Genomic DNA, 19648 nt, shown 5'->3' on the forward strand with positions numbered 1-19648 from the left:
ATGAGTGGGCAAAAATTTGGCAGATATAGATATAGAGATACAGCACTGCAACAGGCCCTTCGGCCCACCGAGTCTGTGCCAACCAACAACCACTCATTTATACGAATCCTACATTAATCCCATATTCCCTACCACATCCCCACCATTCTCCTACCACCTACTTACACTAGGGGCAATTTATAATGGCCAATTTACCCATCAACCTGCAAGTCTTTGGCTGTGGGAGGAAACCGGAGCACCCGGTGGAAACCCACGCAGTCACGGAGAACTTGCAAACTCCGCACAGGCAGTACCCAGAACCGAACCCGAGTCGCTGGAGCTGTGAGGCTGCGGTGCTAACTCCTGCGCCACTGTGCCGCCCCAAGATGGGAGTATAATGTGGGAAAATGTGAACTTGCCCACTTTGGCAGGAAGAACAACAAAGCAGAATGTTATTTAAAGAGAGAGAAATTGCAGACCCTGCAGTACAGAGGGATCTGCGTGTCCTGGTACATGAATCACAAAAAGTTAGTATGCAGATACAGAAAGTGAGTAGGGAATTTATTGCAAGGGGAATGGAATACAAAAGTAGGGAAGTTTTGCTACAGTTGTACAGGGCATTGGTGAGACCACATCTGGAGTACTGTTTACAGTTTCAGTCTCCTTACTTAAGGATATAATTGCATTAGAAACAGTTCAGAGAAGGTTATGTTATGGCCACATGGTGAGGAGTGTAGGTGATTCTTATTGTTCAACTTCTACCTGACCCAGTGTTTTTTCGTTTATGGTTTAACCTCTTGGTATGTTATTTGTCAAATAAACAGTGATAGGTTTTCGTGTAGGTTTAAAACAGATCAATTAATTCAGCAATTCACCATATCCCAAAAATGTCGCATCCGCATCCACTCACACACAAACACACGCATGCAAAGAGACAGATAGAGAGGAAAAGGGGTAAGCTGTTTTCAGGCAAGATAGGGTTTTGGGGTTCACGGGAAGCCTTTTGAATTCTCTTGGAAGTCAAGTTCTCGTGGTTGTAGGCCTGAGCTGTTTGTAGATTTCTCTCTTGGCTGAAAGTTCAGTTTGAAGACAGGATAATTTCCAATTTCACTGCTGCAGAAGTTTTAAAAATGTAGAATTTTACAGCAGGGCACCTCCCCTATGGCTTGCTGGATCTTCTCCCAGTCCTTAGCTGGACAAGCTGTTTGGTGATGCTTCTTTCTGGGTCTCTCTCTCTCTTCAAGGGTTACCTTTTCAAAGGTAAAAAGTTTGTCACATCATCTGGTCGGAGACGTTTTGGTCTCCACCATGGTGATCACACAATGGCCCAAAATCCAGTTATGATGTTTTCACTCGATACCTTCTTTGTTTCAGTAGAACCCATTAAATTCAGGATGGGTACAATTGACACCTCTTAGTTTTGAAGGTATTCTTTGTTCTAAACAGACAGCGTGGCAATATTCAAATATACACGTGGCCATCTTTTGCAGCACTGTTAATTTTCTTAAAAAGGAAAAAGTGAAATTTTAGAACTGTTCAATTTTAGTCTGTCGGTTTTTATCGTTGCACTTCTCATAAGCATGACAGTTCAATCGACTGATTCCTGGGATGAAGGTGTTATCTTATGAGGAAAGCTTGGGCAGGTTGGGCCTGTATACATTGCAGTATAGAAGAATGAGAGGTGATCTTAGTGAAACACAAGATCCTGAGGGAACTTGACAGGGTGGATGCTGAAAGGATGGTTTCCCCTTATGAGAGACTAGAACCAGGGGACAGTTTAAAAATAAGGGGTCTCCCATTTAAAGACTGAGGAGGAGGAGAATTTTTTTCTTTGAGGGTCGCTATTCTGTGGAATTCTCTTACCCAGAGAGCTGTGGAGGCAGGGTTATTGAATATTTTTAAGGCTGAGTAAGATAGATTCTTGATTGACAAGGGAGTCAAAGGGTATGGGGGTAGACAGGAGAGTAGAATTGAGGCCACAATCAGATCAGCCATGATTTTATCAAATGGCGGAGCAGGCTCGAGTGGCCTACTCCTGCTCCTAATTCATCTGTTTGGGTGTTCATACTATTATACTTATTCCAATTGAAAATTTTAATTCCCTGGCTTCTAGTTTAAACCAATGTCCTTTTTTATTTAAAAAGAGAAACACTCAGCAACTCACCCCCCCTTTCCTGTGATGACACACTGATTTTTTTCCCCCAATGCAGTCCATCAGCTCCCACCTAGCTCTTTATACCTCTGCTGGTGTAAATTTTTTCTTGATAATGCTCCTTCAAAGCAACTTGGGGCGGGGGGGTGGGGGGGGGTGGAAAAGAGAGATGTTTTATTACATTAAAGGCACTATATAAATGCAAGTTGATGTTGGTGTGAGGGGCTTTCCACAAAACCTGACAGGAAAAGGTCCAAAGTCAAGCTACAGGATCAGTTGATTACATTAGAAAACTAATGCAATAATGTCTAAATAAACTTTTATGTATTCATTTCTCAAATGCTCAGCTTGAAGAACCAGTTATCGGATCAACATTGGAAATAGTAGGGGGAGGAAATTGACCTGCGCATCAGGGGTCCAAGGGGGTGCCACTTAATTCTATTTACAAAATTGTGAACCATCATGAAAAGATACTTGGAGTGCTTTAAAACTTGTATCCTTAAGTTCATTTAACAGAAGACAGCAGTTGAATCAAAATCAAGTCCTCTAAAGAAAAATTAAAGATAGCTTGATCCGAGCTGCAATCTAGTCCATGTTTGTGATTATTCTCATTCTCAGTTTGACAACAACGCCAAGCCTCGGAGGTCCTACTGAGCCATTATTTTAAATTTACTTACAACAAACCCTTGTTGCCCATAAAGGGAAATGAAGCTATAACAAGTTTCTGTTAGTGACTATTAGGTTGGAAAATAAGACTAGCCAAATCTCTTCCGAACACAATAAAGCTGGAGAGTAGTATGGTGAGGAGGCATGTTTAATCACACACCCTGGTAAAGGTACACTTTATATTAAGCCTGATCATCAGCCGTTACAGCAAAAACCAAGTCCTATGCTTCCTGAACAGAGCTCAGTGTCATATTAATACATTTGACCATGTGTTGTAGCTTGAAAAACCAGTTTGTGTAGCTATGGTTACATGTTGGAAGACAATGACTCAATAAAAGCAAACATATTCTACATTCATCCAGCTGAATACCAGAGCTGCCACACCCTTCACTAAAAAAAAAACATGATCTTTACTAAACTGCCTGTATACAGGCCCATTCTTTTTAATTAGAATTTTTCGTCAACAAAGTCTACTCATTCCAAACAAATGTGACAGTACATTGAGATTTAAAAAAAAACCCCTTACTTGTCTTCTTTTTCATATATATTGAGACCTAGAGCATCAACACCCAGCCATAAGTCTGTCCCCTTTTTATTTTTGATATCGAAGTAGTTGACACCATACATCTCGAGATCCTGGGCAATCTTCAAGTACTCTAACATGGCATCTTCTCTGTTGATGAGATGAACAATTTAAACACAGGTTCATAAATAACTACCCGAAATAAATGAGCAGTGCCCAAGAGGTTCTCCAAAATCAGAAAATCTTCTGTATATTTTACACAGAGACCAAGAGATCCATAAGCAAGAGAAGCCGACCTACACCTTAATGTTTATATTTGCAGTTTACCCAATTTGCATCAAATAGATTACAGATATCAAATGAAGCTCCTCCTACTTTTGTCCCATCCGATCAAAGCAAGCAAGCAGACACCATTTTGATTTTCTATATTGACATCCTATGGTCTAAGGGTGACGAATAGCTTAATACATAAATCATTATTTACACTTCACGCTTATGGCCATTAGAAACTGGATTGACATATCGCTATTTTAGCACATTTCCATGCAGTTAGTAAAAAGGAGAAACCTTTAGCCCACTGGCTTGGGTTGGAATCTAGCTCCCTCATGGCTATTGCCAACTTACTGTGCAAAGTAGGTAAGGAGGTACTACTGTAACTAGGGTGGCCTTAATATGAAGGATCTAAGAAACCTTCCAAGTAATTCAAAATTATTCTTAATACAAGGAATAGGAGATTAACAAGTAAGCCCACTTACAAAATATGGAACTGTCCCCTTTTCCCTTCCCAACTGAGGAATTGTGAATTTACGTGACAAGCATAGATGACGTCATCCCTCAATCAGAAGGCCCCAAGCACAGAACAGCAAAGCTTATAGAAGAGCGAAAAGCAAAATCTGGATAGATAGCACCTGGTTGTGCGTGCTTCGGGTGACCTTTGAGATCCAAAATGGCTTCTGCGCTCACTTTAGTGTGAATTGTGCAGGATGCCATTTGGGTGAAGGGGTTTACGTGCATCCAGTGAGCATCTGCCAGAAGTATACAGAGTAGGCAGATCATAACTTCAGCACGGAATGCCGATTTGATGCCAGTACTGCCATTTTGGAGCTTACCGCTCCAGCTAATGTTGGCTCTTCTTCACGCACAACGGAACAGATGTTCAGGAAGGATCCCCTACTAGTGTTATCTAAAGGGATCAACTACTTTCAGGTTAGTTGCTGATGGATTTCTACTGGCTGTAGCAGAGATTGGTGGTAACTAGAATTCTTTAAAGTTGTTAACGTCTACAGAGAGTGGTATGGAATGTTCGAAGGACTTTGTCCTGACTTCAAGGATTCTGCACAAACCACGTGTTACCAGCCATGGGTGCAGTAGTAGGCAAACCCCTTTGACAATGGTATGGAGAGAATGAGCAGAGACAACAGAAAGCAGGACAATCTGCAGTAAGAGCGAGAAGAGGGAGAAGGGCTCTCAGCAGGTGGCCACATCTGCCCAGGGAGCAAGTCTCCTCCATGATCCTCAGCGAGGAACAGTGTTAGATGTCAGTGCTTCACGAAGGAAATCCTCACTGAAATCTGCCACCTGCAGCAGCCCTAACTGCAAGCTCAGAGCAGGGCAAGGACTGCACTGCCAGTGGCTATGAAGGTGACCATGGCCATGAACTTTTATGTATCAGGCACCTTCCAGGCTGCAGCAGCAGATATTTGCAACAGCTTCCAGTTTGCAGTCCACTGTTGCGTAAGGGTCACTGAGGCTCTCAATTCCAGGTCAGGTGAATCCACTTCATTCTCTGTTAGAGTGTAGCAGGCAGAGCGGGCACGTGGCTTTGTAAGGACTGTAGGCTTTCAAGCAAGATGTCACCTGACTGCACACATAGTTTGGTGGATGCCATCCAGCTCCTATTTTCTATGTTTCTGTGTCAATTCGGACATGTCTCTTTGGCCTCCTTGTCTCGAGAGCCAATCGGTAAGCGCCTGGAGGTGGTCAGTGGTTTGTGCAGCAGCGCCTGGAGTGGCTATAAAGGCCAATTCTAGAGTGACAGGCTCTTCCACGGGTGCTGCAGATAAAATTGGTTGTCGGGGCTGTTACACAGTTGGTTCTCTCCTTGCGCTTCTGTCTTTTTTTCCTGCCAACTGCTAAGTCTCTGACTCGCCACGCTTTAGCCCCGCCTTTATGGTTGCCCGCCCGCTTTGGCGATCGCTGGCAACTGACTCCCACGACTTGTGATCAATGTCACAGGACTTCATGTCGCGTTTACAGACGTCTTTAAAGCGGAGCCACGGACGGCCGGTGGGTCTGGTACCAGTGACGGGCTCGCTGTACAATGTGTCCTTGGGGATCCTGCCATCTTCCATGCGGCTCACATGGCCAAGCCATCTCAGGCGCCGCTGGCTTAGTAGGGTGTATATGCTGGCCGCCTCGAGGACTTCTGTGTTGGAGATACGGTCCTGCCACCTGATGCCAAGGATTTTCCAGAGGCAGCGAAGATGGAATGAATTGAGACGTCGCTCTTGGCTGACATACGTTGTCCAGGCCTCGCTGCCGTAGAGCAAGGTATTGAAGACACAGGCTTGATACACTTGGACTTTTGCGTTGTGTCAGTGCGCCATTTTCCCCACACTCTCTTGGCCAGTCTGGACATAGCAGAGGAAGCCTTTCCCATGCGCTTGTTTAATTCTGCATCAAGAGACAGGTTACCGGTGATAGATGAGCCTAGGTAGGTGAACTCTTGAACCACTTCGAGAGTGTGGTCGCCGATATTGATAGATGGGGCATTTCTGACGTCCTGTCCCATGACGTTCGTTTTCTTGAGGCTGATGGTTAGGCCAAATTCATTGCAGGTAGCCGCAAACCTGTTGATGAGTCTCTGCAGACACTCTTCAGTGTGAGATGTTAATGCAGCTTCGTCAGCAAAGAGGAGTTCCCTGATGAGGACTTTCCGTACTTTGGTCTTTGCTTTTAGACAGGCAAGGTTGAACAACCTTCCACCTGATCTTGTGTGGAGGAAAATTCCTTCTTCTGAGGACTTAAATGCATGAGAGCAGCAAGGAGAAGATCCCAAACAGTGTTTCTGTCTCAATTCGGATATGTACTACAACATAAAGACATGACACTCCCTCAACATCCTGCCGGTATGCAACCATATGCAGTGAATCATGCAGGATCAACGTCCAAGTAACCCAGTAGCAGTCATTTGAACGAAAATTCTGTAGCAGTCCACTGTAAGGGTTATCATTTGACACCATGGTTCATGACTCCCATGTGCAACTCACAGATGCATGTGGGCTGCCACACAATATGTGATAGCGTGCCAGTGGTCTGCTCTTAGAGTGCCTGGAACACTCCAGAGGAGCCCTGCAGTACTCGGCAGAGCGGGTGTTGCGATTCATTGCAGTCTGCTGTATGCTGCACAATCCCGCCATCATAAGGACACAATATTTGTCCCCAGCTTTTTCTTGTCTGGGCTGTAAACAACCTATCCAATTGTAATACCAGTAAACAAAGCCCTAATTTCCCAATAGTCCCATAGTCAATGACCATCAGGGGGTCCACTAGGCCACAAGTCAAAAATCCCAACACAAAATATAAACATCCCAAACCATATCTATAAAATCAAACCATGCCATATTGCATAAAAATGCCAACTGATCACCCTCACGCATTCCCTTAGTGACTGTCATCAGTGTGCATTGGCCTGGCCTAGTGCTGCTATGCAATGCTACCCCAGTGGCTGTAGTATGGCTGGCAGAAAGCTGCTAACTTTCAGCAGTAGAGACTGGAGATAACCTTGCAGGATGACCTCGAGCAACTCTGGACTAAGAAAGCCTGCTCCAGCCACAATTCACTCCCCTTTAAGAAATGCAGTCTGGCTCCCAGAATTTGGAATCCCTTGCTCAGGTGTGCAGCCACTCAAACAGCACATTTATTTAGATCTAGCTGCAAGCTGCAATCACTTAAATTTGCAGGCAGCACAAAGTGTGCATGCTGTCTGCATCAGAAGCAACAGGCATGGTATCATCCCACATCACAATCCTTGCACCCATTTCTGGCCTCTGCCCAATTTTGCTTCCAAAGAGTCAGAATCAAGGGACTAGGGGATACACTAGACTTGAGGAAATTGCAGAGATGTGGTGGGGTTAAGGCCCCAAAGGAGTTGCTTTCCTATTGGGTTGCTACTTTCTGGCTGCAAGGATCTCATTAGTCTGAGTTGGATTTGAATTTTTGGCCTCAGAAGTCAAAGCACATCCAGTCTCCAAATGCCCAACATTCCCACAAATTAAAATCCAAACTGTTCAATTCCTACCAAAGGCATACATTTTATATTTTCCAACTCTCTGGAATAAAAGTCCTTCCCATTGACCACTTTGGTTAGTCCGAACTTACTTGTGCATCCCACGGTGCTCCTCATGCCAAATCTGGATTCTCTCTTCCCACTGCTCTCTGCTAAGTTTATGCTGCTCCACAACACTGTAGAAGAACAAACATTACTGTGTTTGTAAAAGCTCTCAAACCTTTTTAAAAAAAAAACACAAATCTAGCATTTAAATTATTCCTTCTACTTAAATGTTGTAAGGGTTCTTGCCTCTACCACCCCTTCTGCTAGTGCGTTCCAGATTCCAACCACCCTCTGGGTGAAAATATTTTACTCAAATCCCCTCACCTTAAATCTATGCCCCCTGGTTTAGACCCCTCCACGAAGGGAAAAAGTTTCTTCCTATCTAATCTATCAATGACCCTCATAATTTTGTACACCTCAATCATGTCCCCCTTTCCAAGTCTCGGCTCTAAGGAAATGAACCCTAGCCTTTTCAGTCTCTCTTCATAGCTGAAATACTCCAGCCCAGGCAACATCCTGGTGAATCTCCCCTGTACCCTCTCCAGTGCAATCACATCCTTCCTATAGTGTGGTGACCAGAACTGTACACAGTACTCCAGCTGTGGCCTAACTAGCATTTTATACAGCTCCATCATAACCTCCCCGCTCTTGTATTCTATGCTTCGGCTAATAAAGGCAAGTATCCCATATGCTTTCCTAACCACCTTATCTACCTGTGCAGCTGCCTTCAGCGATCTATGGACAAGTACACCAAGGTCCCTCTGATCCTCTGTACTTCCTAGGGTCCTACCATCCATTGTACATTCCCTTGCCTTGTTAGTTCTCCCAAAATGCATCACCTCACACTTCTTAGCATTAAATTCCATTTGCCACCGCTCTGCCCATCTTACCAGTCCATCTATATTGTCCTGTAATCTAAGGCTTTCCTCCTCACTATCTACGACCATTTTCATGTCATCTGCGAACTTACTTATCAAACTTCCTGTATTCACGTCTAAATTAATGTACACTACAAACAGCAAGGGTCCCAGCACCGATCCCTGTGGTACACCACTGGTCACAGGCTACCACATGGAAAAGCAACCCTCGAACATCACCTCTGCTTCCTGCCACTAAGCCAACTTTGGATCCAATTTGCCAAGTTGCCCTGGACCCCATGGGCTCTTACCTTCTTAACCAATCTCCCATGCGGGACCTTATCAAAAGCCTTACCGAAGTCCATGTAGACTACATCAACTGCTTTACCCTCCTCCACACATCTAGTCACCGCCTCGAAAAATTCAATCAAGTTAGTTAGACAGGATATCCCCCTGGCAAAGCTATGCTGACTATCCCTGATTAATTCCTGCCTCTACAAGTGGAGATTAATCCTGTCCCTCAGAATTTTTTCCAATAGTTTCCCTACCACTGATGTTAGACTCACCGGCCTGTAATTACCTGGTTTATCCCTGCGACCCTTCTTGAATAATGGTACCACATTCGCTATCCTCCAATCCTGAAAATTTGTGTCAGAGCCCTATCTCCTCCCTTGCCTCACAAAACAGCCTGGGATACATTTCATCTGGGCCTGGGGATTTATCCACTTTTAAGCCCTCTAAACAGCTCATACTTCCTCCCTTTCAATGCTAATATATTCAAGTATATCACAAACCCCCTCCCTAATATCTACATCGTCCTTCTCCATAGCGAACACAGATGAAAAGTAATCATTTAAAACCTCACCTATGTCCTCCGGCCCCACACACAGATTGCCACTTCGGTCCCTAATGGGCCCTACTCTTTACCTGCTTATCCTCTTGCCATTAATATACTTATAAAACGCCTTAGAATTTTCCTTTATCTTGCCCGCCAATGTTTTTTCATGTCCCCTCCTAATTACTTTTTTCAGCACTCTGAATCTGCCATAAGCCTCCTTTTTTTTTTCCTTATCCAATCCTCTATATCCCTTGACATCCAGGGTTCCCTGGACTTGTTGGTCCTACCCTTCACCTACACAGGTACATATTGGCTCTGAACTCACTATTTCCTCTTTGAACGACTCCCACTTTTCTGATGTAGACTTTCCTACAAGTAGCTGCTCCCAGTCCACTTTGGCCAGATCCTGTTTTATCATATTGAAATCGGCCTTCCCCCAATACGGTACCTTTAGTTCCGGCCGGTCTTTGTCCTTTTTCATAACTACCATAAATCTTAGAATTATGGTCACTATCCCCGAAATGCTCCCCCACTGACACTTCTACCACGTGTCTGGCTTCATTCCCAAGGATTAGATCCAATACTGCCCTTCTCTTGTAGGGCTTTCTACGTACCGGCTCAAAAAGCTCTCCTGCATGCATTTTAAGAATTCCGCCCCCTTTAAGTCTTTTGCACTGACTATCCCAGTTGATTATTGGGGAATTTGAAATCCCCTATTATCCTATTATTTTGACGCTTCGGAGATTTGCCTACATATCTGCTCCTCTATCTCTCCGACTGTTTGGAGGCCTGTAGTACACTCCCAGCCAAGTGTTTGCCCCCTTTTTGTTTTTAAGTTCTACCCATATGGCCTCATTTGAGGAACCTTAAGATATCATCCCTCCTTACTGCAGTAATTGACTCCTTGATCAACAGTGCAATGCCGCCTCCTCTTTTACCCCCTCCCATCACGACTGAAGATTCTATACCCTGGAATATTGAGCTGCCAGTCCTGCCCCTCCCTCAACCATGTCTTTGTGATAGCAACATCATAATCCCATGTGCTAATCAATGCCCTCAATTCATCTGCCTTACGAGCAAGACTCCTTGCATTAAAATTGATGCAATCCAGCCTTCCATTTTTCACTTATGCCTTAACAGGTCTATATTTGCTCTGTCTTCCAGACTGGCTCAGTTTCTCTTCTATATTTGACTGTGCATCACCCCCTACTGTACCTCCACTCCATCCCATCCCCCTGCCAAATTACTTCAAACTCCCTCCCCCACAGCACTAGCAAACCTCCTAGCAAGGATATTGGTCCCACGCGATAGTCTAGGGTTGTTTTCCTTAAAGCAGAGAAGGCTGAGTGGGGACCGGATTGAGGTATACAAAATTATGAGGGGCATTGATAGGTTAGATAGGAAAAAAAACTTTTTCCCTTAACGGAGGGGTCAATAACCAGGGGGCAAAGATTTAAGGCAAGGGGCAAGAGGTTTAGAGGTTATTTGAGGAAAAAATGTTTCACCCGGAGGATGGTTGGAATCTGGAACACACTACTTGAAGGGGTGGTAGAGGCAGGAACCCCCAACATTTTAGTATTTAAATGAGCACTTGAAACGCCATAGCATACAAGGCTACAGGCCAAATGCTGGAAAATGGGATTATGATAGGTGCTTGATGGCTGGCACAGACACAATGGGCCGAAGGGCCTGTTTCCGTGCTGTATAACTCTATGACTCTAAGTATTGGAAAGGACATTTCAACAGATATATTGTTGCCGAGACACAGAAATTATCAGTATTACATCTATAAACTAAAGAAACTTGGGAAGAAAGGCCAATAGTGTAGTTTAACAGCGAGATGGAAAACAATGGTACAAGATTGCAAAATACTGCTTAATCCAGGGGTATCCAAGATGGTTCATTGGCAGAAAAGGTGTGGCCACAGGAGCTTAGTGGTACCCTAATAAATTTAAATCAGTGTTCTAATTTGCTGATATTAATAGACCTTTGCGTTCAGATTCAGGATTTATCTAGTAGATAGTAGCATGAAAAGTCCTTTACAAGCATGTCGGCCCAATTCAAGCAGGGCAAATCAAAAAGCACAAACCAAAAATCAGAGAAGCTTGGGTTTTGAGGGCTGCATTAATATGGCTTTGGAGAACTGCATGCACCTGACAGGGTTAGATGAAGAGGATGGGTGGAGTTTCATGTGCAGCATAAACACCAGCACAGACCAGTTAGGCTGAATGTCCTGTTTGTGCTGTGACCTCTACATAAATGCAACAAAATTAAATTGCACTTTCTGGTTTCAGTCTCACTTCAAAAAAAAGTTAAATGCTTAGAAACATAAAGCCACCAAAACATTCAGTATGCTCAAGCAATGTTGTAGTTTCTGTAAATCTCAGTTGGTAGAGCATAGCAACATTGAAAGAATTGAACCAGATCAGCGCAGGGCAGAATAATATTTTAGGTGTTGACTAAAAACATTAGTCTGGTTCTACTTTTTAATTTTATATAATCCTACTTGTACTGCTAAGGGAAACAATGCACAGCTCTGTCCTGACCAGCTGCACACAACCACAAGTTTAATTTGTCTGCCGTTAACACTCCTCTCCAGCCGAGTTGCTCAGAAAACCAGGACAATCATGCACTGTATAAAAATAGGAAAAGCATCACACACCCTGGAACTTTTTGCTTGACAAAATACTGATCAGTGCACAAGACTATGAGCACACCCAGCAACGCAATTTTGTTGCTTGGGTTTGTAACTAGAAAACTTGCATGAAGGTGACTTCTATGCATCAGATTTTACAGTAGTAACTATACATTTGATCATATTCTATGATGGCAATGGTTCAGTTGTACCCTCTTATGAATATAAACTCGTTGAAGATGAGATAAGAGATGTGATTGTGAGATCCAAAGAAGAATTGAGATAGCCAAGAACAGCTTTGTCAGAATGAAGGACTTGTTAACAAAGAAATTGACCCTGAATCTTAGGAAAAGAATGCTGAGGTGCTACGTTTTGTCATCTATGTTATATGCCTCAGAGAGACAGACAACAAATAAAGAGGCTATTGATAAGCTGAATGCATTCGAGACGGGGGGGGGCATAATCGGAAGATGTTCTGCATATCCTACACAAACAAAGACTAATGAGAAAGTGCTGGAAATGGTTGTAGAAAAGCACAGATCAAAGAGAAAGATACAATACTTCGGTCACATCATTAGAGCAGAAGGTAGACAGAGACAATCATTGGAAGGAAAGATCAACGGAAAACAAAGGAGGGAAGCAGAGAAGAAAATGGATGACAGATAACAGACTGGACGCAGTTGACCAATGCAGAATGTGTAAGGACAGCACAGGACAGACAGAGGTGGAGATCCATGACAGTCAACCTTCTGGGTAGATGATAACAACGAATGAACGAAGGAAGATAAGAGAATGATCGGCTGGTAACTCAAGACTAAACAAGAACAAAGAGGGGGCTGGAAGAATTTTTATTTAAAATATACAGTTAGCTGCTAGAACAATACCCAACCGGAATCAGTAATGGAAGCTGAATCTGATCTCCCCGAGCCAACTCTGGTGGATCAACAGACTTTCCCCAAGCAACAGCATGAGCAGCCATCATCATCCATTTCTCAAGGAAGTTCTTCCTATCGCCTTCTGAAGTTACAACCCCTGCAGAAATTCAGGGCCTGTACCTCTGGCATGGATTTTTAAAATGCAGCATTCCTAAAGGCAGAAATTGGGATTTGGAGCTTGGTCCAACCTAAAATCAGAAGTCATGAGCCCCTGTGCAGGTTTTGTACTTTCACCTACCGCTGTGGGAGCAGGCGGTCGGATGTAAGGTAGCCAGTCTTATGTGCATCCGTGCTGAAGTCACCAAACTTCGCCTGCACTGCATAGGATGCAAGTAGCACGGCTGTTTCAGGAGGGCAGTACATTTCGTCAGAAAGAATGCCTTCCTTAACTTGAAGGAAGAATAGCTTTTGGGTGACCTCCTGGATTAGCTCCTCGGACACATCCTCTGGGAAGAACTTGCCACGAAACTTGAACTGAACGGGATTTTCTTTCTTTAAATCCTGTTGGGATACCTATCAGAAAAACAGAGGCTTTATTTCTCCAAACAAAAAAGTTATTCCACTATTAAAATGGCAGCACCCCTTCAATTAGAAATCAAAAACCTAATCTACATTAGAGGATGCTCAATGAAGGATTAATTTCTTATGAAATAACCCTCTTCAGTGTATATTTTCACTTTAAAAAAAATTGTACAAGAAACCTATTTTTAAACATGGCAATTGCAAGAATGCAATGCAACCAACCTTTGTGATCACCATCACACAGAACCTTTCTTAATCCTGAACTGCTATTCTCTGGGATTCAATCAACTCCCAGTCTGCAAAACTTATTTTAGACCACTAAACCATGTAAGCCAAGGAGGATCTGAACTCTGCATTAGTAAGGCTTTGAGTCAACAGAAATCAGTTAGCATTGGGAAACGTGCTGTGGGCACAGAATTGGATGAAAGTTGGATGAATCTGCTAAACAGAATGACACTGGGTATTTACCTAGATAATGGAAAGGTCCCAGCGGATTGCAAACCTACAAATGTAACGCCCCTATTCAAGAAAAGAAGGGAGATAGAAAGCAGGAAACCATAGGCCAGTTAGCCTAACAGCAGTCATTGGGAAAATGCTGGAATCCGTTATTAGGGAAATAGTAGCAGGACATTTAGAAAATAAAACCATCAAGCAGAGTAAACATGGTTTTATGAAAGGGAAATCATGTTTGACAAAATTATTAAGGGTTTTCTGAGGATGTAACAAGCAAATTGGATGAAGGGATACTAGTGTATTTGGATTTCCAAAAGGCATTCAATAAGGTGCTTCATAAAAGATTACTACACAAGGCAACAGCTCATGATGTTGGGGGTAATATATTAGCATGAATTGAGGATTGGCTAATTAACAGGGGAAAAAAAGAAAGAGGTGGGATAAATGGATCATTTTCAGGTTGGTAAACTGTGCCTAGTGGGGTGCCACAGGGATCAGTGCTGGGGCTTCAACTATTTACAATCTGTATTAACTTGGATGAAGGGACCGAGTGGATTGCAGCTAAATTTGATGATACAAAGATAGGTGGGAAGTAAATTGTGAGGCAGAGTTTGCAAAGGAATATAGATAGGTTAAGTGAGTGAGAAACGTTTAGCAGATGGAGTATAATGTAGGAAAATGTAACGTTACCCACTTCGCTAGGAAGAATATAAAAGCAAAATATTTAAATTGAGAGACACTGCAGAATACTGGGCGACTTTGTACATGAAACAGAAAATTAGCATGCAGGTACAGGAGGAAACCAGAAGGTAAACGGAATGTTGGCCTTTATTGCAAGGGGGATGGAGTATAAAAGTAGCGAAGTTTTGCTACAACTCTACAGGGCATTAGTGAGATCACATCTACAGTTCTTAGAGTTCTGGTCTCTTTATTTAACGAGGGATATAATTGCATTGGAGGCAGTTCAGAGAAGGTTCACTAGGCTGATTCCTGGGAGGGAAGGGTTGGCTTATGTGGAATGTTTGAGCAGGTTGGGCCTATCCACATTGAAATTTAGAAGAATGAGAAGTGATCTTATTGAAATGAAAGATTTTGAGGGGGCTTGACAGGGAAATGCCAAGAGGTTGTTTCCCCTCGTGGGGGAATGTAGAACTAGGGGGCAGAGTTTGAAAATAAAGGGGCTCCCTTTTAACATAGGAGAGGAGGAGGAATTTCTTCTCTCAAGAGGGTTACGAATCTTTGGAATTCTCTATCTCAGACAGCGGTGGAGGCTGGGTCATTGAGTATATTCAAGGCTGAGCTGGACAGATTTTTGAACTCTAGGAGAGTTAAGGGTTATGTGGAACAGACAGAAAAGTGAACTTAAGGCCAAGATCAAATCAGTCATGATCTTATTGAATGGTGAAGACTCGAGGGGCTGAATGGCTCACGCCTGCTCCTATTTCTTATGTTCTAACCACATAATAGACTTGTAGCAAAATTCAAATCTATGGAATTAAAGAGAGTGCAGCAACATGGATTCAAAATTGGCTAAGGGATAGAAAGCAGAGTAGTGGTGGATGGCTGATTTTCCAGACTGGACGGGGCTAAACATTGGTGCTCCTCAGGGGTCAGTATTAGGACCAATGCTCCTTTTGATGTTTGTTAAGGACCTGGGTTTGGGTTTAATCAGGCATAATTTCAAAGTTTGCACATGAAACAAATAAATGGAATGATAATAGAAATAAAAGTTTAATTTTAACAAAGGGTAGTGCAATAGATGTATATATGGACTATCAGAAGGCATTCAACAGCATACCACACAGGAGGTTTATTAAGATGGAAATTCATGGATTAAGAAGAAAGTGGCGGTTTGGATATGAAATTAGCTCTATGATAGGAAGCAAAGGGTAGCAGTGGATTTTTGTGTTCCTGAACTGAAAAGCGGTTTGCCGTTGGATACCCCCCCCCCTCAAAGGGTCAGTTTTGGGTCCGTTACTCTTTTTAAAAGCTACCTACACTTAGGTGTAGAGAGCATTATTATAAAGTTTGCAGATTATATACTATTTACTGCTTTGCCAAATCTTAATGAGGACAGTTATAGACTTCAGGATGACAGACAAGATGGTGAAATGAGCAGATGGAGTTCAATGCAAAGAAGCGTGAAGTGATTCACTTTGAGAGATCTAATACGGAAAGATAGCATACTATAAATAGCACAATTTTGAAAAGTGTAGAGGAGCATAGAGACCTTGGTGTCCATTTATACAAAACCTTAAAAAAGGTGGCAAGGCAAGTTGCTAAGGTGGTTAAAAAAAAAGTATACGGTTACTTGGGTTTACAAATAGTGCAACAGAATATAAAAGCAAAGAGATCATGCCAGAACTTTAAGAATCACTGCTTAGGCCTCAGCTGGAGTGGTTTGGACAATTCTGGGCACCACATTTCAGGAAGAATGTTATCAGGGATAAGGGGCTTCAGTTATTAAGAGTTTGGTAAAGCTTGGACTATTCTCCTTGGAACAGAGAAAGTTAAGAGGTGACTAAGCAGAGACAGTCAAGGATTTCAAAAGGAAATTGGATGGGCACTTGAGGGAAATAAACTTGCAGGAGTACAGGGAGAAAGTGGGGGAATGGGACATTAAATGCTCTAAAAGACAGCTGGCATGGACTTGATGGCCCGAATGGTCTTGTTCGGTGATGTCATAACTTTTTGACTTAAGAGGTTATCAAGATGATTTGGAAAAACTACTCTCTCTGGCGATGTGGCATTAACCAGAGGTGAAAAATGTAAAATCATTAGCAAAAGGCCTAGAGGGGAGATGAGAATTTTATCCCTCTATTTCGCAATTCAAGGGGAGCACCACTGTTTAGTACCCCCCCCCCGCCGCAGTCTGGGAAAACAACCACCCACCACTTCTCTGCTTTCTGTCCCTTAGCCAATTTTGTATTCATATTGCCACTTCTCCTTTAACTCCATGGACTTTTAATTGGGATCTAGAATGTTCTACCTGAAAAAGGTGGTGGAAAGAGATTCCATAAATCATTTTAACAGTGAACTGGACAAGTACTTGATCTTGAGGAACTGACAGGGTTATAGACAAAAAGCAAGGATGTGGAGGTAGCAGAGACATGATGGGCCAAATAGCCTCCTTCAGTTCTGTAAGATTCTATGATGACATGAAACTTAAAAACAGACTTCAGGAGGACATTGATGAAATGGGAAGGCACATGGCAGATGATATTTAACACAGAGAAATGTTAAGTGACAGATTTTTGCAGCAAGAGGCAACATAAACTAAATGAGACAATTTTAATGTGAGTGCCAGAATAGAAATCCCTGAGGGGTGTATGCACACAAATCTTTGAAGGTGGCTAGACAAGTTGAGAAGGCTATTAAAAGCATATGGGATCCTTGGCTTTATGAATAGAGGCAAAGAGTACAAAAATAAGTTATGCTAAACCTTTGTAAGATACTGCTTAGGTCTCAGTTGGAGTAGGGTATTTATTTCATGGTACCAGATTTTAGGAAGGATGTCAAGGCCTTAGAAAGCATGAAGAGATTTACTAGAATATCAGAGATGAGTTCCATGGAAAGACTGAAGAAACTGGTATTGTTCTCTTTACAGCACAGAAGGTTAAGGGGAGATTTGACAGCTGTTCAAAATCAATGGTTTCGATCGAGTAAATAAGGAGAAACAGAAGGGTTGGTAACAAAAAGACACTGGTTTAAGTTGATTGACAAGAGAACCAGAAGCAACATGAGAAAACTTTTAAAAAAATATATAATGAATTGTGATCTAGAATGCACTGCCTGAAAGGGTAGTGGAAACAGATTTAAGAGAACTGGATAAATACTTGAAGGGGAAAAAAAATAAAAGTGTACAGGTCAATGGAGATAGAGCAAAAAAGTAGGACTAATTGGATAGGAGCCTTTCCAAACAGCTGACAGAGGAAGGAGGGGTTGAATAATCATCTTCTGTGTCATACCATTCTGTGATGAGTAACAGAGGATTGTTAAGAGTATGGAACATTTTGCTACAGGGAGTAGTTGTGGCAGAAACCATCAGACAACCAGCTGAAACATGATGGTATAGGGATAGATGGAGAGCAGGGCTGCAATGGATTGTTCTAGCAAAGAGCCAGCACAGACAGGATAGGCTGAATAACCTCCTGCTGTGTTGTAAATTTCCATGGCTCTATCCCTCAATCAGCAACCGTGTTCTATTAGAATATGCCCAAAGTGAGAGCTAGAAAATCTGGACAACGCAACTATTTGTCAACAACCTTTTCCAAAAAAGAGGGCTAAGTAAAGAAATAAGTTTTTCCTCTTTGTTTCAATATTAGTTATGATTAAATATAAAGGATGTAGAGCCAGGTCTTTTGCAGGTTGTATAATTCAGTTTATCACCAGCACTGCAAATAGATAAACTTTCATTACATCTGGTTACTCTGGACCCAGTTGCAAATCCACATCTTCCGTGAGAGTCACTCTGTTAGTTAACAGTCAATGTTACATTTTGCAATAAATCAAAACATCATAACATCCTGTATAATTGCACATGACTGGAGACTTAATTTTCATGGGAGGGGGTGGGGGCAAATTTTAAAATCAACTGTTCCTCCCTCCTTGCCATCCCAAGATGAAAAAGAAAACAAGATCACTATGGACATTTAAATCAAATTGAGAAATCAAGCAAGATTCATAAAAAGTGCTTTCAGTAAGTGAAATAAATAATAAACTTTGATCATAATCAAGTGTCAAAATGCATTTACCTTTTTATCAAGCTTTAACCAGTTTGGATATCCCTTGCTGTCTGTATACTGGAGTCCAAAATACCAAATCTCTCTTAGACCAACAGTTTTGACCACCTGTGAAAGAAATGAGTACAAGTTCTGACTTTAAAATCTGCATACTATTTTAGCCTCAAATAGGGCTCCTCCTAATTTGCAAATTATTATTTTTGGGCAGTGGGGCATAAAATCATCTTTCGAGATTTTAGATTTCTTAGGACAGCGAGTGGAAAGCTCAGCACCAGAGCAAAACTAATTTAAATACATTTGAAGGCCGGGATTTTACCTAGGCAGACGGGAGCTGGCCACCGACTGAAAAGTTGGTGGCGAACCTGCTTCCGCCTCACCTGGGGATCTGACCCATATTTTGCTGCTCACCGGGTTTCAACTGATGAGGCGGGACTTCCACCTGCTTGAGGTAGGAGGTCCAGCCTAATAGAACTTCTGGCCAATCCACAGGCTGGCAGCTCTTAGTCTCAGCAATGCCACCGGGAGCAGTGGTCACTGCTGGGACTACAGCCCAGCCTCAAGAAAAGATGTCGGAGAGCCTGGAGCAAAGGTAAATTTTGGTTGCCTCGCCGGGGGTAATCAGTCAGGCCTCAGCGAGGCAAGAGTGGTCGATGGTGGGGGGGAGAAAAAAAAAAGGGTGGGGAGTAAAGGGGCGTGTTGGGTGTTGGGGGTGGTTGGGGTAGTGTTTCAGGCAGCTTCTCTCTGTCCTCAGTCGCCCGACCAGCCACAGGTAAAATCTCCGTGGAGCTGGGTGAAGGCCCTTAAGGGCCTTGATTGGCCTGTGGCGGGTGAGCCATCTTTCACCGCCGCCCTGCCTAAAGTGGCGGCAGAGGCGGGAGCGGATCGGGAAGGGCCCCCAGAGCCTCCCGCTCCATTTTACGCCGCCATCCCACTCTTTGGGGTGGCGTAAAATTCCAGACGAATTTTCAAACGATGCATAATAGCTTTACAAACTGGAATTAGCCAATTTGGAA

General features: G+C 42.9%; 1 protein-coding gene across 4 annotated transcripts in view; it reads right to left on the reverse strand.

The window, feature by feature from the left end:
* Positions 1 to 19648, reverse strand: part of ezrb (ezrin b) — a 142182-nt gene that overhangs the window by 59234 nt on the left and 63300 nt on the right. For all 4 annotated transcript variants that reach the window (XM_068044764.1, XM_068044766.1, XM_068044765.1 and 1 more), the window contains 4 exons: positions 18648 to 18743; positions 13157 to 13431; positions 7701 to 7784; positions 3324 to 3470 (listed from right to left, as the gene is read on the reverse strand). In XM_068044764.1, coding sequence (XP_067900865.1) covers positions 3324 to 3470; positions 7701 to 7784; positions 13157 to 13431; positions 18648 to 18743 — 602 coding nt within the window. The remainder of the gene's footprint in view (positions 1 to 3323; positions 3471 to 7700; positions 7785 to 13156; positions 13432 to 18647; positions 18744 to 19648) is intronic.

Source organism: Heterodontus francisci, chromosome 13 (genome assembly GCF_036365525.1).
Source record: "Heterodontus francisci isolate sHetFra1 chromosome 13, sHetFra1.hap1, whole genome shotgun sequence".
NCBI classification, from domain to species: Eukaryota; Metazoa; Chordata; class Chondrichthyes; order Heterodontiformes; family Heterodontidae; genus Heterodontus; species Heterodontus francisci.